Raw genomic sequence first — 26,421 nt, forward strand, 5'->3', positions numbered from 1 at the left:
AAGATAAATCAGAATCAGATCCAGGTGTGAATAATATAATATAAATAATGCTCTTGTTAGATGTCATAAGATAAGCAATATTAAGCTTTATCAGTACTTAGATGGAAGTCCTCTAAGGAAAATCCCTGGTGCTTCAGGACATGTTGGGGATTCAACAAGAGGCACATTTTCCTCTGAGTCAGTATAGAAACAGCGATGAACTAACTGGTTCTGTCTGTCACATGCTATGTAAAACTGAGGTCTTGACCACTTTTAGGCATTAAAGGTTCCACTATATTCTGTTGGACTAATTTCTCTCTTACTTTAGCTGAATACAATATACTTCTTTACTGCCAGTCCAGAATTATTCCATAGTGTGGCCATGCGCTGTTCTTAAAAGCACCTTCATTCCATCCCAGAGGTGGCTGCATTTCAGTAATGGGTCAAATGATCCTTCCACATAAAACATTTGTAGTTCTACAAAGCGACTGAAAGCTTTCAAAGGGTGCTATGTAAATCAATGAATGATACAAATGGGAAGCACATTTTTCACAAAGATTTTGTTTAAATTATGACTTTTTCATTTCTTGATCACAAAGCCAAAGTTGGATAGTTCAACCTGTACTGGAAAATACAGTGCAAAAACAACAATACCCAGCACAGGTCAGATCTCTCCTTGAACTCATCCTGGAATGTCTTGACAAATAATCAGAACGGTATGCAGAGAAGTCTCAGACCCATGCATGGGATGCTCACATTTGCCTCCACATTTGAATAACTTATGATGCCACCATCATACTTTTACATCTGCAAATATGCAGGAGCAGTTTTGGTAGGATACAAGGGGAAATGGTGCAGGGAATAGTTCTACAAAGATGCAAAGGATCAGACTGGACAGCTGTATGTGGGTCAGCTATATTGTGGCTTAAAGTTTCTGAAGTGTGCAGTAAGGCTGCACAGCAGTGGGACTCTGGAAAGCACAGGCTGATGCAACAGCCTCATTCTTCCTTCACCCTCTCCTGAGCTGCTGTCCTGGGTATTGTCTTGTGTTAGGTTCTCCATCCCAGAGAGTTTACAGTCTATCTTAGCTATCTTTTTATTCTCTTCACTCAAGTGGTTAAAGAGGAGGGAAGACTTATATTTTATAGGCAGTCTTTTGTTTATGTTGTGATTTTTAATTTATGAGATAGACACCCAGAACACTAGATGGACACCTACATTTTAGAAATGTGAAGAAACAAATCATAAATAAAATAAAATATGTATTTGGTCAAAATCCATGCATATTTCTGACATTCTATACGAGTTATTTATTTATTTAATAAACACCAAGTGATCGAGTTTATAACACTAAACCTTACCTGGATGTCTCAATGCAGAAAATCCCTGCTCCTGATCATTCCATTTCCACTCATCGCTTTCATTGGCTGGCATTTGTAGGAGGTCAGGGATTCGCCCACCCATGGGGATGTTGAAAAATGGCTCATTGTCATAACTAGGGAGGAGATAGACAGAGAAGAAAAATCTCATGTTAAGATTTCTGATGTTTAGCAGGGAGGAAGCTACTTTCACATGCCAGCAGCATTCAGTGCCAGAAAGGAGCATGGCCTCAAAGGTCATGATGAGCAAACTTAATCACACATCTAGTCTTGAATGCAAATAAGTGCAAAACCCTAGCTCACTGCCCTATAGATAGGCCACAATATCTGGGCTTGTACTTCAACTTCGCTGATTCACACTTCATTTTTTTTTAAACAGTTGTTGTGTGTAATTTCTTCAAAATTACTGGGCCAAACCCTGCATGTTGCTGAGCACCCAATGGATGTTGTTAGGAATTGAGTGCACTCAGAGGATCGGAGCCATTGAAATAAGCAGGAGCTGTAGGTGCTGAGCACGTCACAGGATTTGGAACACCGTATTTGTGCTGGTGAAAGGTACCAGACTGACAGTCCTTGGGAGTGAGTTCCTGCAGTTATCTGTAGAAAATTACCTGCACTGGTAGCATCTGTGCAGGCTTCCTCACACCACCAGTGATCTATGGATGGAAGAGTAGTTCAGACTCCGTAGGCCACTCAGGCTTGGACTTTGCTCAGACTGTCACCAATTAGTCACATATGTGTGTGTGTGTTTTATGTGATGAGAACATTTGCACACTAGGAATTGGAGTGAGACTCTCCAACTTGTTTCACCTAGGCCACAGAGCACAGCAGCTCTTCAGATGCTTCCATTTACTTTTTCTAAAGCAAACAGTAGTTTCACAGACACCAGCAGGGTCACGGAGTTACCTGTCATAACTACAAAAGACCTTTGCTTCAGAACTGTCTTTAAAGAGTATTATGGATGTACTTACATGCAGACAGTCAAATGGCATCTGAATGACCCAGTCCTGCAATCCATTCAAATTCAGGTGGATGCAGAGAACTGTCTTGTTTCCTCTAATACCTCCCCCCACTTCCTTGAATTTATGCCATTTGTGCAAGATTCCAAGTGTTAATCTGAGTTTCATATTAAAGGCCAAAAAGTGACCCAAAGGATTATTTCCCCATAAAAGGGGCCTTGTTTACCCATTGAAACAGTTTCCAGTGTGCGGGTTGCAGTCTCTGGCACAGTCACAAGGACGACAGCCATTCTCTCCAAGGCCCCAGTATCCCATAAGGCATCTGTCACAGTTCGGGCCTGCCACGCCTGGCTTGCAGTAACAGAACCCCGTCTTTGGGTGGCACCGCCAGCTTCTGCTGAAGGTTGCATTGGCCGATCCCATAGGCTGACAGGAGCAAGCTAACAAGACATAAGAAGTGATTGAGATGATATGCCAAGGGTCAGCAGTTTAGGTGATGTTTCTGCCAGGCTGATAATCTCCATGGGTCCCACTCATTCCCAACAGCCAGTCATTTTACATCAGCACTGAGAAGCATTGTATTCTCAGGCAGCCAGGGTTCAAAATGGAAATGTAATTTTTAAGTATTGGTGGGGTGTTTTCTCACTGAGCACAGCAATGGATTGAAAATAAAACCTGAACTGCTAAATGCTCATCTGAGACCGATGCATGTGCTAGCACCATTTCCTGTGGGCCAGATCCTTGCCCCTACACCAATCTCAAATAAAGAGCATTATGCAGCTGTGCAGTAGCCGGTGTTACTAGTGTGGATTCACTCTGCAAGGAGGAGGGAGGGGCTGGCACATGAATCTGTAAAACACCCAACTGGGCTACCATGAATGGGGCCTCAAGGTGCATATGTCGACAGAGTGGGCTTCCCATTATGCCCATTTGTGAACTTGCCTTTTGGATGGTATGTGGCTGTAGGCTGCGGGTGGGAAGGATTTGCCCATTGTGTGTCTATACAATAAAATTATATAAATCAGTCACAGTCTTCCTGTGTAGGCACAAAGACCTCTCAGGTGCCCGCTGTGCTGCACACTTGCACCATAAGGGTCAGAAGCCAGGCTGTTTAGTGCTAAGGGCACTTTAGTGCAGTGTGAGGGATATGTTTACAATCCTGGGCAGTATAATAGTGCCCAAGCATTTAGAGAGTGAGAGGGAGCATTTGCAGAGAGAGAGGATTTGCTAGTGTGATACATGAGGGGATGCTCAAAGCAATGTGATGAAAACAAGAAGGAAATAATTTAGGCTGAAGATCAGGATAAACGGGCTCTCCAGGGTAGTGTTGTAATTCCTACTGCCAGGTATATTTAAAACTAAGCTGGACAAAACAACAGTAAAAGTATGACATGAAAAGCAAGACCAGACAACCGGATAGGCCTTTTCCAGCTCTAGATTTGAGGAGTCCATGGTTCTGCTTTAGTGTGAGATGTAGGGCTGAAGGTTCTCTTCCCATTGTGAACTTGAAGTTTGCATGCACACATCAGTGGATACATTACAAGAGGGAGGGGAAGAGAGAGATCTCCAAATCCACTGGGTATATTTCAGCTACGACCATTATCTGCTGAGTGCAGTGAGAGAGGGGACGGAAGGGCCAGGTGCAGCTCCCTGACTCTGATGCCATTTCAACACCAGCTCTGCCATACATCAGAGTAGTCTGGAGGCTGCTGTAAAGTAGAGCAGCTGGCTATGGCCTCCAGGGACTACTACAGCTAAGACAATTTGGAGCTCAGTGATGTTATGGCCATGTCCCTAACGAAGTCTCTATGCCAGGGGTATAGGGAGTGGGTGAGGCCAGAGTTGACAGTGCTGGCTCTGCAATAGCTGGGACACGTCTCCACCAGGGGAATTCTCAACTGGGGAGATCCTGCAGACTGCTAGCCCCTTTGTGCTGTTGGAGCAGCTCTACTAGGCTGGATCATGAGAGAGGATCTGGCCCGCTGATGTCTGACGCTTGAATAGGTTTGGACAAATGGAGAAGTGAGCTGAATCTTTGCCCCAAACTCAGGTCCAGCTCATGTTTTAGCTCCTTCTCATTTTTGAACATTGTGGCACCTCTTGATTTCTGCTGACACCAAAGCCTGAAGTGCCAAAATGTCACAATTTCATCCACATGCAAGAAGGAAGAAACAAAAATCTTGGGGCTAAGGCCTGCCCTAACAGGGATTTCCAGTCAGATGTTGGACACCCAAGATGTTTGGCTCAGGGGCCAGCCTTTTGGACGATTATCTTTACTCCAGTGCTTTTGAAGTTTCCCCATCACTACTGCTGATCAAACAATCCTGAGCTCAAGATAAGAGACCAAATGAACACACTGATTCCACACATCCCTGTCCAAGAAGGGAGCTCTATGAAGAAGGATAATGGCAGTGATAATGGATTTACTTTCATGCGCATCATCATGTTTGTTCTTTAGAAAGGAAAATCTCTTTGGGGAATACAAATACGTGAAAAAGCAGTGCCCACCAGTTTGTGTAATGGGCATTTTTCTTGTGATCTTCCATTAGATATTATATTTTCACCCTGTCCTAGCTGTGTACTTCATGCCAATATTTTTAACAATATTGTTATACTGTGCTGCAGAAGGATCCTATTCAGTTGTTTTCAAGGGAACATTAGCACAATAGCCTAAAGACAGAAAATAAGCATAATGTAATGAGCAGTGTATTCCACACAATGAGCTTGTTGGCTGGTGGCACAGTAGCATCAGGCTCTACTGCTGCTGCCACACAGGAGTCTTGAGCCTGGGAAAACTCTAAGGGATGTTGTTCACCAGGATTTGAAAATCAGGTGTAACATCACAGTGCACATTTGCACCAACGTTTCAAAAGTCGCTTCTGATTTTTGGTGCTCAGCTTGAGAAACTGTGGCCCAGGTTTTCAGAAGTGCCGAACACCACTCCAAAAATGGAGGGATCTAATATTAGTTGAAATTTTTGAAAATGTTGTCCTTGATCTTTGGACATGGGAAATGGGTGCTTTCCTCATTAGAGATAGGTCTGAGACAAAAAGATCCAAACTTTGTCACAGTCCGGGTTTGTCTGAATCCTTGTTCTTGATTTCCCCTACTATATCATTAGAATCCAGCCTTCCTAAAGTTCACTGGTGTTTGGATCGGGAGTTTTAGTTTGGATCTACCTCTATTCTTTACAGATTGTTCAGTCTCATCTCTTGTCTTTCCAGGTTTCCGTATCTGGAGCCAGGTCCTCAGCTGGTGTAGATCAGTGTAGCTCCAATGAAGCTATGCTAGCTTACCCTAGCTGAGGACAGGATGTCAGATATGTGAAGAATATGAATTTCACCATCCCAGCCGAAGGGAAAGTGCGTGGTAATTTATAGCAGAGGCCAAGGAGGGAGGTAGAGAAAAAAGTGCATGTATTTAGTTAAGGGACATAAGTAAGGGAAGCTGGTGGTTCAAAAATGAAAAGCCAGCATTGCCTCCAGTTAGAAGCTTTGGCAGCTCTTGACGGATCGTAAAGCAAAACGGAACAAATAAATGCATGACACTTTCAGATGAGTTACACAAGTAGCTCACAAACATTTCCCTCAGTTTGTGTTTATTTAGCGTATCAGCTCAGGTGTGTGCATTGTCTGGCTTGCAGAGTATTATGACCAAACTCTCAATTCTGTAGCTAAGCTAACTCCCAAAATATGAATCTGTGTGTCACATGCTGAAGGGCAGCTGTTGATGACCAGGTTTTATCTCTCAAATAACAATAGATTTGATGATAAACCTCACGATTAAAGATTAAGTAAGTTCTTACAAGCTGAGTTTTTTGTATTTCCCAGTGTTTGTAAACAAAACGTCTTTTCTGCTGATTTTTGCTCTTTTCCTTTTTGGCAAACCCTAGTTTTCTCTCCATCCACCTCTTTCTAATGAAACACAAACCAACATGCCAATGGATTCGTTACCTTCTTTTTGTCAAGGGATGTTAGGGACAGTGGACAGACAATTCTGGCACAGAGCTGACTAGTTTATTTGTAGGGCCCTACCAAATTCACAGCCATGAAAAACGCATCACAGACGGTGTAATCTGGTCTTTTCTGTGCTTTTACCCCATGCTATACAGATTTCACAAGGGAAACTGTTTCTCAGATTGGGGATCCTCACCCAAAAGGGAGTTGCAGGGGGGTTTCCAGGTTATTTTAGGTGGGTCACGGTATTGCGCTGCCTTCACAGCTGGGTGGCTGGAGAGCGGCAGCTATGGCTGGGTGCCCAGCTTTGAAGGCAGCGCCGTGCCAGCAGCAGCGCAGAAGTAAAGAGTGGCAATACCATACCACGCCACCCTTACTTCTGCGCTGTTGTTGGCAGTGGCTCTGCCTTCAGAGCTGGGCTCCCGGCCAGCAGCCACCGCTCTCCAGCTGCCCAGCTCTGAAGGCTGCGCCACTGCTAGAAGCAGCGCAGAAGTAAGGGTAGCAGTACCACAACCCCCCCCCATAAACTTGTGACCCCCCCACAAGGGTCATAATCTCCCAATTACAACATTGTGAAATTTGAGATTTGAATAGCTGAATCATGAACTTTCTGATTTTTAAAATTCTATGAAATTGACCAAAATGGGCCATGAATTTGGTAGGGTCCAATTTATTTGGGTTCTCCCCTTTACAGCAGCAAAATATTAACACTACAAAATATTACATGGTTGTGTCTTAGAGGTGGCTGCTGTTGGTCACTGAAGTATCACAAATGTCCACTTGGATTTTTATTGGCAGCTGCTGTTATAAGATTTTTGCCAGAATGCTGCTGACAGAGAGGGAACCAAGGAATGAAAACAGTCCTAAAGCAGATAAATCTTTGTCTGCTCTCAGCACAGCTGTCTCCAGTTGTATCTTAATGAGATACAGATGTAAACTATAATATTAGTTGCAACAATGTGGTTCCAACCAACATGAATATAGCAGGCATGTAGTACTCCAATTAACTCACATGTCAGAGACTCTCATGGTGTGTCGACAGTGCTATTAAAAACCCACGGTTGGCCCATGCCAGTTGACTTGGGGTTGTGGTGCTTGGGCCATAAGGGAAATCTTAACTGCAGCGTTAGATGCTTGGGCTAGAACCTGGGCTCTAGGACTCTGCAAAGTGGGAGGGTCCCAGGGCTTGAGCTGCAGCCTAAACCAGAACATCTACACCACAGCTGAACAGCCCCTTAGCCTGAGCCCTGTGAGCCTGAGTCAGCTGGCATGGGTCAGCTGCGGGTTTCTGGCTGCAGCTTAGACATACCAAGAGAGATAACTAATCTTTCATTTCTGTCAAAACTACGGTGCAAAACACAGTTAACAGCAGATTCAATCTTTTCCAAATTGAAAAACAAACCCAAGCTTTTGGAATCTGGAATATAATCCCAACCAAATTCAAACAATTTTTAAAGCAGGTCAAATTTTGGGTCAAAACCATTCAACAATGTCCCGTAAATCAAGGAAATTGGATACACTACAGTCTGTGTGGGTGCGGTCACCATCTGTGTGGCCGATTGAGATAGTGACTCAGACAAAGATGCAATTAATCCCAAATATTACAACTGGGAGGTTCACAGATCTGTTTAGAGGGGAAAGAAGGGAAGGGAAGAGACAGCTTTGTTGATGGTGTGTGTGTGCACATTTTAATTTTCAAGCTGATTGCTAGAGTAAAAAAGTAAAAATCCCATTTCCCTGAAGACTTTGGCCTGATAGTCCTACATACTTGCTTTTTTTTTTTTTTTTGGATAAGCAAAGGCTGATTACAAAAGATGGTGTCAGGTCAGACGTATCCTTTAAGCCTCCAAATAAGCCACAGGAAAGAGCCAAGGATACAGCAGCTTTTCTGACCACTGGTTGGGAAATGATTTGGCTTCACAAGGCTTCTGACTCAAAGCTCCCATACAAGCCTATATCCAAACCGTTTAATCCTGTGTTGTCACCCGCAATAACAAGCAGGTGTGTGCTGTGCTCTGTGGCTCTTTTCATGTCCTTTTTTTTAAAATCTAAGTGGTGTTAAAACAAGGCTCTGTGCATGACCTGGCTCCCATTCATCCCCAGCTGCTAGGAACGGCAGAAGCGAAGAGGTCAGAGACTGGCGATCTCTCCAGATGAAAAGAAATAGCAGAATCATATTTATGTGTTAAATCTCAGCTAGGATATTTTTTTTAAAACAATTGTCTTTCTCGTAAATGGAGAAGTCAGGGAAGGGGGATCTGGATAGCATCAGTGCAGCCAGTTGTTATACAACCCTGTTTTCCCCCGAGCAGTGATTAAGAGAGAATCCTGCCGATTATTATGACTAATGCCTAAAGATTCCTTTTGGGCCTTAGCAGAGTCCTGCTAACTTTTTGGAGGGGGCTGTCATAGCTTAACCTAGACTTTGCTCTGGATGGAAGAGCACTCTCTTAAAGCATGATTACTCGAAGGGCTTAACACAGCATTTCATTCAGCTTTTTCATCATCTTTTAGTTCCCAGCTCCGTGTCTACTGTAAATACAGGGTGAGTTTTAATTCCTTTTATTTCTTCCCCCTTCCTCACCAATGTGAAGCCAAGAACCACGTTGCTCACACCAAAAGCATCCGTGCAGTCTGCCACGACCAATTTATTATGGCTCTTTTCATCATTTTCCGAGAACATTTAGTTATTTAATGTTAAGTATCAGAGGGGTAGCCATGTTAGTCTGGATCTGGAAAAAGTGACAAAGGGTCCTGTGGCACCTTATAGACTAACAGACGTACTGGAGCATGAGCTTTCGTGGGTGAATACCCACTTTGTCAGATGCATGTCAACATTATTTAATGTTGTGACTCTGGTACTATTTGCAAGGTTTTCTCAGCCAAAGTGAGTGGATGTGTAGGAGGTGGCATGCCCAATCCTTCACAAAGCTATTCACCCAGACTTGGTAGTTCTTCAGGTCATGATCAGCACACTGAGGTGTGACAGTAATACACCTCCACGGGTTGAAGTTCACTATGGGATAAATCTTTAACCCGGAGCCAAGCTTCAGTAAATGCACCTGCGTCAGGGGGGATCCTGTGGGATGAATCTTTCCCTCGCACCAAACCTACTTTTGCTCCACCTGGCACAATGCTTCTCCTCCCCACAACTGCTGCACTGGTGGAGTATGGGGGCTTTATCTACATTAGGGCTTTTACAGGTGCTGTCACTGGTAGAGCTAAACAGTGACAGCAGAACAGTGGGAGATTTCTTGAAAATTACCTGTGTCGATGCAGCATTTTATACCTGCACCCACCCACCCACCGACCCACACCCCTCTCTGGGAAATTTCTGGGGCTCAGCTCTCGGCTTCAAAAAGCTGCCCATTTAGATAACCATCTGAATGTCTTTGTAGGAATTCTCCACGTCACCTTTAAATAAAGTAGAAAAGGGCATAGACTAATACCCAGTGAAAATATGTCTCTCTGAACAGGCTCTGAAGACTGAATGTTTCTCCCTGCGCCACACAAATGCAACCACAGTTCACAAATCAGCCATGAAAAGCTAGGGGGGCTCTCTAGAGAGGAAAGTGCCTACGTGTTCCTTAGGTCAGGATAAGCAGGTTAAGCATTGTATGTGACTTTAAGTGCGTGAGTGGTCCCGTTGACTTCAGTCCCAAGTGCCTGAAGTCATGCATATGTGCATAAGTGCTATACAGAATTGGAGTCTTCGTGCGGAAGTTATACATGATGGGAACAGTTGCAGGGAGCCTTCTATTGGCATTAAGCATTTTCCTGGGAAAAATGCTACTACTTAAAATGCTGCCACCACAGGAGTAGTTCTGTTTGAACAGGGTATATTTCCGCTTGTTCAACGGCATCCTTCTGAAATGTTTTCCTGTTCACTGTGCAGATTATTGGCAAGATGTGCTGAGAAGGCGGTAGCCAGACCAGACAAAAGACTTGTAGGCAGGCTCAGGGTCGGATTTCAGCCGGGCAGCCTGTTCTAGGGTTTCCTCACAGATATTTTTAAATAATGTTTTCTCTTCTCTGCTACTCTTTAATGTTCCTAGACTTCAATGATTATCTCATATTACACACAGTGCTGGTTGCTACACTGTCACCTTGCAGTCAAATACAAGAGCCTGTACATTGATTTCTTCAGGTGCCATAAGACTTGAAATCTAATCTACTGGAACAAGAATTTATTCTCATTACAAATCTTTGCATACGGCAAGTCCTCTCAGAGCAGAAACAAACCAGCAGAAGAATCCCTGGAAAGCCGGGCATCATCGAACACAATTGGGAACACAGCCAAGGAAGCCCTGCCTCCTCCCCTGATCAAAGAGCTTTGTCGCAAGTTTAAAAAAATCAAAAAGAAAGAATTGGGAGGAGACAGAGCTGGCTCTAAGATCCAATGAAAGGTGAATACAAAGGATCAGAAACATAGGGCATGTTGTGCACTGAAAGTTCAAGCACTATCGCAGGCCAGCTGGTCCCAGCAAGAAGCACATGTGTAATCCGAGTGTCTAGAGAAACCTTGATCAGGCCTGTCAAAGGGGCAGGAGAACTTCAGAAGCAATGGCTGAGAATGGGAATGAACATAGGTGACAAAGGACGCAGTTCTTTGTTGATGACTGCGTGGATGGGGTTGGGGGAGGAATCATGATGGTATAGTGGAGAGAACAAGCTTCATCCAGAGGCAGAGAAAGGGGGAGAGAGAAGGAGACGAATAAAATGATGGATTGTTACAAACAGAAATCTTCCTGGGGAATACTAGGGGGGATCAAAGGTGTAAGATGTGGGAGGGAACTCAAAGGCTCAAACTCCCTACTCATCCCTCCTGCAGCCAATATTATTCATGTTTGTCTGTGGAGAGAATGCAAAATCAACCTGTGGCTCACTGGAGCCTCACAGCAGTTAGAACGTACACACACGGACGCTGTAGGCCCCTTTTGGTTGAGATATAGATAAACCCAACTAAATAAAATGTGTGCCTCACTAGGATAGGAACATTTTAAATGGAAATGCAACCAGAATAAAACTTTCCCTAAAAATACAATTGCTTCAGAGAATTATTATTATTACTATTATTATTTATTATTATTATTTTAAATCAGACCATTCGACGATCCCACATAGAAATTAGACTTTGGTGGCAGGGTCAGGAGGAAAGTGTCCTTGATCAGGAAACTAGGGTTGGAGGAAAGGATAAGGTATTTATGATGTATTTCCACAAGATACCTGTAGATGCTTTTAATGGGCTGGATGGCTCAGCTCACTCTGTAATGTGTAGACCTAAACAGCTTTCACCATTCATTTGTACAGTATTATATTGGACTTACGTTTGCAGACCTCTGGGGAAGACATAGGTTTCCCCCTATCTCTGTAAAATCCTGGTTTACACCTTTGACATCGATGTCCCTCCGTGTTGTGTTTGCAGTTGTCACATACTCCACCGCTGTGTTTCCCCGATGCCAGCCAAACACTCAGGTTGAAGTGGCAGCTATCAGCATGGTTGTGACAACGGCACTCTGTTAGGGAGCAGGGAAATGCATTTCTTACTCACGTTTATAAAGCACAAAGCCTACAGTATCACTCAGGTGACAGTTTCATTGCAATGAACTTAAGACCAAATTAATTTATGCCAAACATTTTTCTTTTGCCTGGGTTTACATTAAAAGCAGAAACGTCAAAGCAGAATGAGACTCCTAGTAAATCCTAAGAAATACTGACAGTCAGATGAAAAGCCAATTGTCACGAACTATATACCTTATCTAAGTATCTACATGAACTTACAGGTGGGCCTGGACCAAAACCCCAGATCTGAACAACTGCCTAACTTTGGGAAAGCCAAGCTCCAAATCTAGATCTAAACTACATGGTTTGGACCATCTCTACTTTTAGTGTTGTCCTGTTTATTTCCACCTAGAGAACTGAGCCCTTTGGGCCATAACAGATTTATCACTACTACGGCTAGTTGAAAATTTCCTGTCAAAACTGGCTTGGGACAGAAAATTGTGTTTTCAACTAATTTTTTTTAAAGTGTCTGTTTTTGTCAAAAAACGAATGCCTGAAAACAGAAATATTTTGGCCCAAACCCCAAAATTTAGATTCATATATGCTGCCGTAGTGCCTTATGAAAGTTGTAGTTCAGTTGACTCATATCCCCCTTCTCTATGGCGGGGTTCCTCAGCTGGACTTCATCTTCCATGATGCACCATAGCCATATGACTCCCAGTATATACCACTTCTCCTCAAGGAGAGGGAAAACCATGAGGCACCATGGAGAGGCAGTCCAATCAGGGAGCCATCCTGTAGAAAAGAAAGGGAACATGAGACAACTGAACTACAACTCACATGAGGAACCGTGACAGCATTTTGGATAAAAATATTTCAATATTTGGTTGAAACATTTTCTTTTTTTGGCCAAAATATTTCAGTTTTTGGATGAAAGATTCAGATTTTGATTTTTTGCCATATTGTAAAAATTTTCTGCAGAACCTTCCCTTGTGTTCCAACCAGCTCTAGCAACTCATAGTTTTGCTTTTGCAATGCAAATATAGTAACAAAAAGATAAAGACTTTTCTAGATTGTTTCAACGTTCTGCAATTCTAGATTGAAGCATGCAACCTGGTCTGACTAAAATTAGTATATGTTATAATAAACCTGCAGCCATCATTAGTAAACTTGAAAGTCCACTTTATTTTCCAAGATTGATCAACTATGGCTCTGTCTGTTCTGCTCCAGTTAGAATCTCCCACTTGGAAACACTGTTGGCTTTTTTCCCATCCAGTTTAGACTGTAAACTGTTTGGAGCAGCAGTGCTATAGTTTGTGTTTTGTAAAGCACCTTGCACACCTTTAGTGCTACTTGAGGAAAAAAATAGAGATGGACAGATCTGATCCAGACTTGGACTTCACTCCAAGGTTCTGGGGTGTTTGGATCCAGGGTTTTGGATGAGTCCACCATATAGAAATTAAACCTCCCTAAGTCTCGGAGTGCTCAGAACTGGGGTGTTCTTTCAGGACACTATATAAACAGGCGTTGCCTGTGAAATTTAGATCCAGATCCAAGTTTGGATTCTGATTCTCATCACACAAATGCACAAGTTTGTTTGGATTGGGGGGGGCTGGAGGTTGGTTGAAATCAATTTCTAGTTATTAATAAATACATAATATAATTATATCTCATAATAAATATAGACTTGGAACCAACTCAGATCAAGACATTCCTGAAACCTTGTTCCCATGCACATGCCAAGGACAGAGATCACTGAACCTACTTTTCCCCCCATTAAACTTATCTCCTTAAGCTTTTTTAGCCTACTACAGCTCTGTAGAGACTCATGCTTGGGAATGGTGAAATGAATGAGGGAATGTTTCTCTTTGAAGAGCAGAGTTCTGCCTTGTATGTTCTATATTGCAATAGATCAAATGGACCAGCTACATTAAAAAATACTTTGATTGAAAGGATTTTCTAGCAGTTACCTAGCAATTCATTCCCCATGTGCTGCAAGAGCACCATAAATCCAAACTGGGTGAATTGTCTATTATAGAGCCTTGCCTACTTGGATGGTGATTTATTGCCCTGACACCCTGAATCATTATGCTCCCCCTACCACCTACTTACTTCTGCATTCATTTGGTGCCCCAGTTTTTCCATCTCCTGGCTTCCAAGGCTGGTCGTTGTATAATGGTTCACACCTTTCACAGTGGTTCCCTGCTGTGTTGTGTCTGCACACACACTTCCCATGGACCTGTTAGGGGAAGGAAAATATGTTCAAGCAGCTGAAAGAATTAACAGGACAGAGCACAGCACAGTCTCTGAGTGAGGAGGATTTCTCTGGCACAGTTCCTTCTCACAGCGCCCCAACACTCTCACAAAGCCTACGCCTGTCTAGAATTCCTACACATGCAGCTTTATTGCCTCATGAAGTCTCTAATAATGTGGGTTTGTTCTCTGCCCTCTGTAATGTTGGGGTCAGATTCTGAATGGGTGATGAGGTGTGCCAGGGATTGGATGCCCCCTGCTGGAATAATAATACCTGGCTCTTATATAGAGCTTTTCACCATAGATCTCAAAGTGCTTTACAAAGGTGGTCAGTCAGTATCCTTATCCTCATTTTACCCATGGGGAAACTGAGGCACATAGCAGGTTGGTGACTTATCCAAGACCACCAGCAGAATCAAGAATAGAATGCAGTTCCCCTTGATGCTAGTGCAGTGCTCTAGCCAGTAAGTCATACTGCTTGGGGTGTAGAAGGTAAGGTAAAAAAGGGTGAGATGCTTCCTCCAGGAGGGCAGTCCTGAGTGAAGCAGGAACAGGGGAGGAAGGATCTCCCTTGTCTTAATCAAAAAATGTGGCTTGGTCAGAGGCTTGACTCTGACTCCTTATTTTGATTGAACAGAGTCAGAATATCAGGGTTGGAAAGGACCTCAGGAGATCATCTAGTTCAACCCTGTGCTCAAAGGAGGACTGGTTCCCAGAAAGATTTTTGCCCCAGATCTTTAAGTGGTCCCCTCAAGGCTTGAGCTCACAATCCTGGATTTAGTGAACCAATGATCAAACCACTTAGCTATCCCTCCCCCCATTGAAACCCTGCTGCCTTGGCATACCCTGCCTGCCTTTTGGGTGAAAAGAGCAGTGAGTTTAGTCCTCCAAGATCTCCTAGAGAGGCCACCCAGGATCAGCTGCTGGTGGAACCAACAATAATTGGTCCAGCAGCAGCTAGAAGGGCTGGAAGCAGGCAGAAGCCAATCAGAGACTAGTGGGCAAGGTAAAAAGGGCTGGCTGCTTCCTCCAGGGGAGGGAATTCTGGGTGAAGTTGGGGTGGGGAAAAGAAGATTCCCCACTGTCTTAATCCAAATGCGCAGCTTGGTCAAGGGCCTAATTTTGACTGCATCTTTTAGTGGCATCAGGAAAATATTGTTTTCTTTTACAGGGTTGAATTTAAAGCTCTGAGTTGGATATCAGTTGTGTGCTGTAAAATTAAAGGGAGCTCGCTTTGCAAGTTGCTCTGTTAGTTCAAGTGAACCTATGACAGATGGCAACAAAGCTCTCATTCCGGGTACCCAGTTGGCAAAGTCGTTACTAGACTAATGTGAATAGCAAAACTGTATATTCACTTTGGGAGATGTACGCAGAAGAGAAGAGCTTCCCTCAGAATAAGAGATGCTAGTGTAAGTGTTCCAAGTAATCTCACAGTACAGTATCAGATTGTGGCAAATGCATAGAGGGAAGGCTTTACCCTCCACTATTTAACAGGACAGTAGTACAGTGGAATACTAGATAAGCAGCAAAGAAGACAAGAAGCCCTCTGGCTCCCTGTAGCAGAGTGGGTCTCTGCTCTGGCCCAGAAGGGGTTAAAACAGCCCTAGATAAGGGCTGGGGCTGGAGAAAGCAGCCTTTTAGGCTGGGCTGATTGGGGAAGTGGCAGCAGCTGGGGCCACACCCCAAACTGAGCAACAGGCCCTTATATATGGGCAGAGAAGCCAGGAGCCCAGACAGTCTCTCTGTGCAGGGAACCAAATAAGGTACCTAGGGTGAAGCAGGGCTGGGGAAAGGCAGAGGAGCTGGGGAGCTCCTGCCTGGAAAGCCCAAGGCTGCAGCCTAGTAGAAGGCTAAGAGGTACTAGGGGTTGCAGGGTGCAACCCAGGGGTAGGCCAAGGCAGCAGGTCCAACCCCCTTTGCCGATGATGAGAGGCTAATACTGCAGTCTGCCCCAGGGTGTGCGGCTAGCTAATGACTGGGCAGTTGCCAAGACACAGAGGCAAAGTGGGGATAGAGAGTGGGGGGTTCCCAGGGAGGGGAAACCCCTAAGAAAGAGGAAGGGGTTACTTATGTGGGGTTCTGCCCCCTGGCAAAGGGGCACCGGGGTCCAGGGAGGGACACAGGGCCAGTAGCCAAAAGACAGATCACCGGCCTGCAGAGGGAGCTCTGAGCTGGAATTTGAGCTAATTCCCGAGGACGACCAGTAGGAGGCGCCGCAGGGGTGAGTCCGCCTGGTTACACTCCCATTGCTGGTTGTTTAATGCACAATGGCTGAGTGCATCCAAGAGCTGTTAATACCTGAGCACGCAGGACTCTACAAATCTAGTTTATTGAGAACGTTTGTGACAAGAGGGCCTTTTTAAACAGGAGATCCAAGTTCTCTGCTTGCAGGGTCTTGCAAAGGAAGGAAGAGAATTATTTTTGGAAGAATGAATCTTCAGGAAGTGCCTGATATTGGGCCACGAGGCAAGAGATAGAAAAGGTAAGTTCACAAGTGACCATTCTGCTTTTCCACTTGTCAGGCTAGTGGCTATCCATTACTGAGATGTACATCATGGGAAATGGTCTTAAGCAGGGAAGGCACACTGGTGACTAAGCCCTATAGCTACATGGTCACAACTCTGGCCCAGTGCACGTGACACAAAAAGTGAAGACTGAGATTTCATTTTTGACTGAAGTGTGAATCTAATTTTATCCTTTAATCTCACTGCTAATATGAGTTATGATTTTCCATAGTCTTTCCTGAAAGTCAGATTTTATATTTTAACTTCTAGTCTCCTTCATCCCCCAACCTCATCGTTGTAGGTAATTTGAGATTGAGAGGAATATTAAAAATAACTGTTACCTTAGCATTCTCTCCTCTCCCAACTCCAGCTCCCTGCAGCAATTTGCTCCCTATTTCTCCAGTTTCTAATCCCCTCAGACCAGATATTTCATGCAGCTAGCAGAGGGGACAGGCTCCAGCTGATGCCATTGCTCCTGTACAGCCAGCTGGCAGATTGACCGCCTCGCAGAGCGGTTGGCTGCCTCCTCACGGAAGACTGAACACAGACTTCAGGGTATGCATTTCTCTGTCAGAACTCAACACCAGTAATCCTCAGGGAGATGCGATATTGAGCACATTATGTGGTGTCTCTACAGACTAGAGTGCAAGACGGTCAACCATGTCAAACTCCAAAATCTGATTACAGAAGGGTCTATTATAATCATTTAGTTTGACCTCCTGCATGACAAAGGCCACAAAATTACATCCTGTTATTCCTGAACTGAGCCCAGTAACTTACAGTTGAATCATAGCATATCTATTAGAAAGACAGAGTCTTGACTGAAAGCCCCCAAGTGACCACTAGAGACTTTCATACTTTACCTGCCCAATATCAAGTATCACCCTCACGTATCATTGTCATGGGCAGCTGAGAGAGAGATTTACCCAATAGGTCTTTTCCCCCTTTAATTTCTCTGATTCTTTAATTCCTGAACCCTAACCATAGGTATGTGATGTTAACAGACATAAAATGATCAATAAAGAGCATGCAAACCACACTTGACAAGAGAGAATTCTAAGTGGCTGGAACCGTTATGTAAAGCAGAATATGCATAGTATTTCCATTTAGTTCTACATCATACCTCACTCTTTTGATTTTCCCTCTCTCTAGTTGGGCTCTTTTATCTTTTTAGTAATTGTTGTTTTTGCTGCTGCTTCTTGGCTGCTGTCAGTGTATTTCATTATTTTGCTACTGAATGAAGGTTAAGTTTGGAAGCTGTCCAGAACTGAGCAACTGTTGCTGATTCGGAGAAAATGTTTGTCTTCAGGCGGCTGTGTATTCACTTTGTAGTGTCGCCAGAACAGTTTTGGACATAGCAGTTTGCAACCATGTCAGCAGCAAGTCACTTACAGGCTTTTGGAAGGGGACCATTTATGGGTAGTTGTCACTGGTCTCATGAGAAACAGTGAAACATTTGTCTGCCTCAAACTAATCCCTATTGTCCTTATGACCTCCCCAAATTGAGAGGTGCTTGCATGGTCTCTGGTTCCCCATAGGGATTTTTGGCTATATCAGATGTCTCTGATTTCTGAGATCATCATCAATATTTGATTCTTAGAGGGAAACTCATGAATGTGTCCAATCATTTTGTGTGGTCAAATGAAAAGACTATTTCAACTTTTTCAAGCATGCAAAGCCCCAGGGGACCAAATGGCAAAAGAGATTGTAGTACTTTTCACATTTAGGTCACCAGTTCAAATCCTGAGAAGGTTAGGAGTGACTGAGGGCTATTACCCATTCATGTCATGTATTGTTGGTCTATGTGATCTGAGTAGGTGGGTCTAAGTTCATGTGTCTGTATTGCCCCTCTCATCATAACTGTTACCCTTATAGGCATTCTCTGAGGAGAATGAATGTCCATCCCATCCCAAGGAGCTTCTGTAAAACAGGACTGAGAGATCCTGGCAGGAGAAGGTGGGTTAGGAAGTTGGCAGTGTGGCACCTGCTCTGTGGATAAACAGAGGGCTTCAGGCTCCTGGACCACTAATGAATCAGCTTTCCCCAAGTTCACTAGAGAATAACAATGAAGAAAGTCAGTAATCAGAGGGGTAGCCATGTTAGTCTGGATCTGTAAAAGCAGCAAAGAGTCCTGTGTTGTCATATAGACTGCAGCTTTTAAAGTCAGTAATATGGCAGTAATGAGTTAGGTGAATCTACAGGCTGGCCAGACCAAGTCACTTTCTGAACAGTGACAAAGGCATAATATAGGAAATGCTGTTTGTGATCTCACAAAGAGACAAAATTCATACATTACAACAAAGGGATGTCATAGAGTGAGCTGGGCCTTTGAGGGTTTCAAGTCCCCAATCTGGTCTTTGTCTGGTACCCAATCTCCTGTGACTGCAAGCCAGGCCTAGTGGGGGATATTTGAGAGCTGTCTGTGACTCTGTTGCCTAATGCATCAAACATCAACTTCTTGTCTGCACCTTCAAGCTCATGCATGACTCCACCCTGCCAATATCTCAATCTGGTTCCTTATTTTCTGTCTCAGTGCAGGCTTGACTTTTCAGTGTCTTTGGGCAGGGCTGCCCTCTTCTGTCTTGTATAGCGGTGAGCATATTGTCAGTGCCTACCAAATAGCAGCTATTATTTACATGCTAACATAAAGCCTGAGGATCATAGGACATTACAATAACAATATTTCTGAGATGCAGTAGGTCACCCAGTTCCAATGATTACCCCATTGAATGGAGACTGGCTATTTCAAGTGAGGAAGAGGAGGCAGCCCAATATATTACTGGGTCAATGCATTATCCTGAACTTTTACCACAGTTCAGATCTTCTCAGATCAAATGATGAAAATGAGTTTGATGATCACATCCTAGATTCTTTTGGTCCACATCACAAAAGCACCAAACACTCAGGCATGAGTGGCCACCTCTGCTGGGGAGAGACCCAGAACTGGGTTTCGGGAGAGAAAAGAAGTGGATTCTGTAAGTCAGACCTAAAGTACATTAGCAGAGATCTTTGGATGCCCAGCATAGACATAACAGGTTAGCACCAGGGAGCACTGCCACGGTGATGTAATGGAGAAGCTTGAGCACCATCTGTTCACACCAGTGGGTCAAATTCTCCTGTCACTTATACTAGTGTGTAAATCTGATGTAACTCCACTGACTATAATGGAATTACTTGGGATTTACAGTGGTCAATCCAATGTTCGTGGCTATAAATTCCTTCCTTTATCTCATTTTACAGTACTCAGTTAATATTAACTACTGATAATGGAAAAACAGTGAAGTACATTCTGGGTGATATTGTTATTTTTAGATGTCATATGAGGCTCATGTAGCAGAGCGCAGGGAGCTCAGCAGCTGGTATACTTACATCCTTACTGTGGATATTCACCTGTACCAAAAAAATGGCCATGACCCTGGGATTTGCTAGAGTATCAGTGGCTTGAATCAAGTCTAATTCTGGATAGCTTGTATTGAATGGAAACCAATAAACACCCTGTGAGATTTGCTGTACTTGAATATTTGAGAGAGATGTTGGTCTCAAATGGTCTTTGATAGTTTTAAACAGATCTGATTATTTATTCCTCCCTCCCTAATCTTGAAAAAGAAAAACAAGCCCTTAAGGCAGTGTAAGGAACTTTAAACCATTTTACCAGCCCTAAGTGTAGTTACAAGTGCTTCCAATCAAAGGTTTCTACTGGCAGGATTAATTTAGTTCTTCAGCGGGGAGGGAGAGCTCAGTGGTTTTGAGCATTGGCCTGCTAAACCCAGGGTTGTGAGTTCAATCCTTCAGGAAGCCATTTAGAGAACTGGGGTAAAAATCTGGCTGGGGATTGCTCCTGCTTTGAGTAGGGGGGTGGACTAGATGACCTTCCAAGGTCCCTTCCAACCCTGATGTTCTATGATTAAGCAATTAAGTGATTAAAAAGAACAAAAAACCCAACCTACCAGGAATTAACCAGTTAAGCAGTAAAATGAAACTACTTTTGAATGGTTTACATTTCATTCTTAACCATTACATTAATAAAAGGCTGTGCTTAAAAGTTAACAATCTCAGATAGGGAGTTAGTTTGTAACCCCATCACACAAAATAGTTTAAAGTCAAAGAAGTGGAGTAGAAATGTTGCTTTCTACAAAAATTGTGTGTGTGTAACAGAGAATGCTCTTTCAGGCCTTTATTCAGGAAAGCACTTAAACAGCCTTCCTAAATAGGTAAGTTTCCTGATTCAGAGACTTAATCATTAGTAAAAGAGATTTCCAAGACATTAATACGATTAATTCAGCACTACATGTGGCAGAGGGATGTGGGAAAGTATATTTTACTCAAATTTATAATCTTAGACTACATGCTCACTGTATGATAACATGGTCACCAAGGGATTTATCATGTTTGCTGCTATGCTGTACACCACAGCCACTGAAAACTTCACACTGACAGCATGGACAGAACTCAGATCCTCCTGCTACAAAAGCACAGATCCCTAGTTCAGCTAATGGAGAATCTCCATTAGATGTTAGCAATACAGCATCAATGACCCCCAGGTTGAGTAGTTCTGATTCTAACCAGCAGATGGTAGTGGACACATAAACATTCAGTACATTACTGTATATTTTCAGGGTATAGTGAATAATATTAGTATGGGAACAAGAAGTTAGCCTTCTTTGTAAGAAGGAATGGGGCCAACAGCCTAATTTAATTCAGAGCTCAACAGTTGAGTGGGTCCATTCCAAAAATTAGGGCTGTGTGAATCCATCTGGATAAAGAACTGACCTGAACCCTCACCCAAAATGCAAACCCAAACGTTGGTGATTCTAAAAAGTTTGGTTAACTACCTTATTCATTACTTTTCATTTTTAAGTGCCCCTGCAATTGTAGCTGGAAGTTAGTGTCAAAATATCACTGGGCTGGCTTTTCTCATGGAATTCTTGCCCATCTGGGATTAGGAAGTAGCAGAAATCCTCTCAGGGTGCCTGCTGTTTGAGACTTTGAGCTCAGTTTTGGAGATCCAAGAAACTCAGACTTCAGAAATATTTTGCAGAAGAACTCAAACTATTTGGTTCTTATCTGAACTGAAATGAACCTCTGAAATGAACCCCTGAAACCTGAGAGATCTGCTTACCATGACCTTTAGTAATAGTCCACAAGAAATTCATACCAGGACAAATGCACTCTCCAGACTGGGATGGTGTCAGTCCCCTGGGGTTTAGGTTTTGCCCATAATAAAGAACGAGACTGTTTAGAACAGTCTGGCCTGAATCTAGAACAACTCCGAAGTTTAGCGATGCTGAGTTTTAGTTTGGACCCTGTTTCCAGTGCCAGGCAACAACAGAGATTTAGTTTAATGTAGGAATGTTCCTCACCGTCTGCACGAGCTAACAGCAGCAACAAAAACTTGAGCCAAGTCCAGAAGCCCTTACTCAGATTTTACTCAGTCATTACTTAGGCAAAATACCCATTGATTTTAGTGGAAGTTTTGCCTAAGAAAGCAATTCTGGATTTGACCTTTTAGATGGGTTTGAACATTCATCTCTAGCCTTAGTTTAGATAATTTTGGGGAACTTGATTGTCACTCTGGGTATGTCTACGCTGCAATTAAACATCCACAGCTGGCCTGTGTCAGCTGACTTGGGCTCCTGGAGCTTGGATTACTGGGCTGTTTGTCTGTGGTGTAGACACTTGGATTTGGGCCCTGCGAGCCCAAGTCAGCTGACACAGGCCAGCCATGGGTGTTTAACTGCAGTGTAAACATACCCTCAAAGCCAGAGTTTTGAAGTTGGTTCTCATCTGTGGTTCATTGGGCACTATACTGCATGGAGCCCTCTGCTCCACCACAGCTGCTCCTAAGCAAATCCAAGTGAACCTATCTGTGATGCTAGCTATGGCAGCTTTTCTCAGACAATATCTGAAACTTAGCCATCTTTCTTCATCCAAAGCTCCAGCAGGGAGTCCTGGAAAAACCTTGTCTCTAACAGGGCTAGCAAAGATGCCAGGGATATAATGTTCTTTACATGTGGTCCATGAAACTTAAACAAACTATTTATTGTTACATAGTCGGTGTTATCTCTTCCTGTTCTTTTGAATGGGAGGTGCCAGATCTTGGAGTCCAACTCGGTCCTTATTTGGGCAAAACAGTAGACAGACCCTAGAACTCTTTCTGAGGTGGCCTACAATACAATACGTTAACATTTCTGATGATAGTCACCTAACTGAGGCTAATCCCTCTCGGTAAAAACTGCTCTTTGAATCGCCATCTTCAACAGAGAGCAGCTCTGGGCAGCACTGAGTCTTGGAGGTCACATAGTTTGGCACAACTTGGATCCATCAGAGACTGTGGAAACTTAGTTGGAGGATTATCAGTGGAACAGCACAAGGTATTTTTTCAGGAGATAATATTTGCAAAAGGGGGATGACCGCCAAATCACCAAGCAAAATGCTGTAGAAAAACAAGTTTTACCTTATGTAACCCTTGTTTCAACTCCTCCTTACCCCAAACAAGAAACTGCAGATAGGGCCAGACCCTTTTCCCATTTAAATCAATAGGAAAATTCCCTTTGGCTGCAATTGTGTAGGATCAGGCCCAGAAAAAAGTACAATCCCTCTCTGTAAACAAGATAATAAAGAAGAGGAACTGATGTCTGAGGCAATTAATGTGAATTTCCTGGCAATGAGGGTACCAAAACCAAACACAACGCCCCCAACGCTTGTCAACAGCCAGTGGTTCTGCACTGAGTTTTATAGATCATTTTTTTGGATACACAGTGACCTTCCTTTGTCCCATTTTTATTATTGTTTCATTTGCACTAAAAAAAGAATTGGGAAATATTTGGCAAATGGACTGGAAGCTTGTCTAGAAACCATTCGCTGTCTCTGCTCTCTGTCTGCACTCTAAGCTCCTTTGTATGTTCTACATGTACGCTAGGAAAAAGGTTGGGCTTAGCTACCATATGTTAAATAACTGCAACCTAAACTTGACCACTGTTCCTTGTGCCCTACAGAGTCCTACAGCAAGGCCCTCAGCACATCACAACAGAGATCCTTGCACCTCCCACAGAAACGGGGGCAGGATGGAGGGGCTATTTTCCACTATGTCCAACAATTGGGGAAAAAAAATCGGAACATAAGAATGGCCATATTGGGTCAAACCAAAGGTCTGTCTAGCCCAGTATCCTGTCTTCTGGCAGTGGCTAATGCCAGGTGCCCCAGAGGAAATGAACAGAACAGGTAATCATCAAGTGATCCATCCTTTGTTGCCCATTCCCAGCTTCTAGCAAACAGAGGCTAGGGACACCATCCCTGTCCATCTTGGCTAATAGCCATTGATGGACCTATCCTCCAAGAACTTACCTAGTTCTTTTTCGAACCCTGTTATAGTCAGGGCCGCCCAGAGGAAGGGGGAGCAAGTGGTGCAATTTGCCCCAGGCCCAGCACCCCGCAGGGGCCCCCACAAGAGTTTTTTGGGGCCCCTGAAGCAGGGTCCTTCATCTGCTCCGGGGACCCCAGAAAACCCTCGCGGGGCCTTGGCCCCCGGAGCTTCTTCCGCTCCAGGTCTTTGGTGGCAATTCGGCAGCGGGGGGTCCTTCTGCTCCGAGACCCGCCGCTGAAGTGCCAGGTCTTTGGCAATTCCGCTGCCAAAGACCCCAGGCCCCCTGAATCCTCTGGGTGGCCCTAGTTATAGTCTTGGCCTTCGCAACATCCTCTGGCAAGGAAGCACACAGATGTGCCTAGTCAGGGCATTCATTCCTTTCTAAACTGATGCCAATGTCCTACACTTACAACAAAATGCTCATCTGTAACTTTCATGGCATTGCCCAGCTTCAATAAGTAGTTCTCCTTCACTGACATCCATGAAAGATCTATTCATGTAGGGTAGGGTGACCAGATGCCTTGATTTTATAGGAACAGTCCCTATATTTGGGTATTTGTCTTATATAGGCACATATTATTCCTCACCCTCTGTCCTGATTTTTCTCACACACTGTCATGTCACCATAATGTAGGGAGAACCAAATGTTGTAGCCCATGCAGAACTGAGAGAAGAATTCTGCCCTTTGAGTGTAAACCTTAAGATACTACAAGGTGGTGCATAAATCATGTTTCATCTTTGCAGCATCTCTCAAATGACTGGTAAGAGGACAAAGGGAAAACAAGAAAAAGGCTAATTGCTGCTGCAAGAAAACCCCAAATTTGAGATGTTTGCCCATAGATTTCTTGGCCATCACTTTTTCTCCTTTTTACTTCCTGCATTGAAATGGAAGAATGCCCAAAAGGGCTGGATCTAGGCTTTTCACCTCGTCTCATGTCCTGTCTATTTGACAAAGGAGGGCATTTACAGGAACTTTGTACAGAGAAATATGAGCGTAGTTATGAGATGCTAAATTTAACCTAGGAAATATCAGCTGCTGCCAGACAAAAATACCAATGAAATAATCCATAAAAAGCAAAACCCAGCACTGAGAGGAAGAGTCTATTTAAAATGCTCGTATGCTTTTCATTTCCTAGAAGTACCATATATTAAATAATCAAAAGGTTTAAAAGGGCTTAACAGTCTTAAATCTCAAGGATGCCCATTGATTTATTATTATGTTCTATAAAACATCTTCTGCCACATGATGGGCATTGCGCCTTCAGGGGAATTGATGCAGGGATCCTGAAGCCCGTCCTCAGTTCTCACTGAGTTGTTACCCAGGCAAAACACTCACCGCTGTCCCAGTGTAAATACTAGGCTACATACTCCTTGTTGTCTCCTGGGGTATAAATCACTCATGAAATCTATTTCATCAAAACTATTTCACCTTCTGCCCCGTGAAGTCATTTGATGGCACAAAACCCCTGTTCCATTGAGACTAATGGAAAAAATAAAAAGAGAGACTTCCAACCATAGTTTACAATGACTGTGCCAACAGCATGCACAATATTGTGTTTTCCCTTTTGATGGGCAGTGTTTATTCTTCTACCAGCTGTATTCATTTAATGTGTTACTCATCTATTCTATTTCACCACTTGTATATTTAACAGTTTGCAATAGAGAATGTGTTCTTTAAACTGTTTTTTCTACAGTTATGTCTTAAATGGGTCCACATTTACAGTGGGCAGATAACATCACTCAATGCTAACATATATGACATGCTAGATTTATACCACGGCTGGTAGTGATTCAGAAAAAATCTTTTAAATATTGTGAAATTCATATGGTCTTTATTAATTTTACAATATCTAACTCTAAAAGTAGAAAACTTAAGACACCTAAGAATATCCATTCCAGAAGAAAAGAAAACAATAACATGTGCACCATATACCTATATGGACATGAAATTAGTTGTGGAACGGGTTTCTTAAGTCTATAATGCCAGAGTGTATCACAAATAAAGCATTTATGGCTGCTTTTGTTTTCAGATCCCATTATAGAGACAGACAAAGCCTTATGGAAAACCACAGACCTGTTGACTTGTGTTGCTGCTCTTGGTTAAATGGCTTGAATTCTTGGCCTGGGATATATCTTTTTTGATGTCCTTAAATAACACACTATATTTGGTTAACATAATTCTCCCATGACTGCTGTTATGGTTACTCCATACAACACGTACAGCTGAATCAGTATTCAGACAGTCATGGGGGCATTATTGGTAGTGAAGTCTGAATAGCAGCATTTGAACACCCTGCCCAGATTTAAGGCCTGGATTCAGGAGCACACCCTTATTCAGGAAAGCAGTAAAGCACATGCTGCAGTGTATGTATGGGCTTTCCTAAGTCAAGGCCTAGAATTTTATTCCCAAGTGACTGTTGAAGATTATATGAATTATTAATCTCTTCACTGTTCAGCCAATTAACATTCTACTGAAAATGATGGCACAGGGTATTGTAACTGCTCTAGTTGGGCTTGAGGTGCATC

General features: G+C 43.3%; 1 protein-coding gene across 1 annotated transcript in view; it reads right to left on the reverse strand.

Moving 5' to 3' along the window:
- The window catches only part of LOC127054414 (netrin-4-like), a 61,312-nt gene that overhangs the window by 10,383 nt on the left and 24,508 nt on the right, over nt 1–26,421 (reverse strand). The window contains exons 4-7 of the mRNA XM_050960561.1: nt 13,888–14,014; nt 11,601–11,789; nt 2,544–2,757; nt 1,341–1,474 (exon numbers count right to left, since the gene is read on the reverse strand). Of these exons, the coding sequence (XP_050816518.1) occupies nt 1,341–1,474; nt 2,544–2,757; nt 11,601–11,789; nt 13,888–14,014 (664 nt within the window). The remainder of the gene's footprint in view (nt 1–1,340; nt 1,475–2,543; nt 2,758–11,600; nt 11,790–13,887; nt 14,015–26,421) is intronic.

The sequence above is a fragment of the Gopherus flavomarginatus genome, chromosome 6 (genome assembly GCF_025201925.1).
Source record: "Gopherus flavomarginatus isolate rGopFla2 chromosome 6, rGopFla2.mat.asm, whole genome shotgun sequence".
Lineage (NCBI taxonomy): Eukaryota > Metazoa > Chordata > Testudines > Testudinidae > Gopherus > Gopherus flavomarginatus.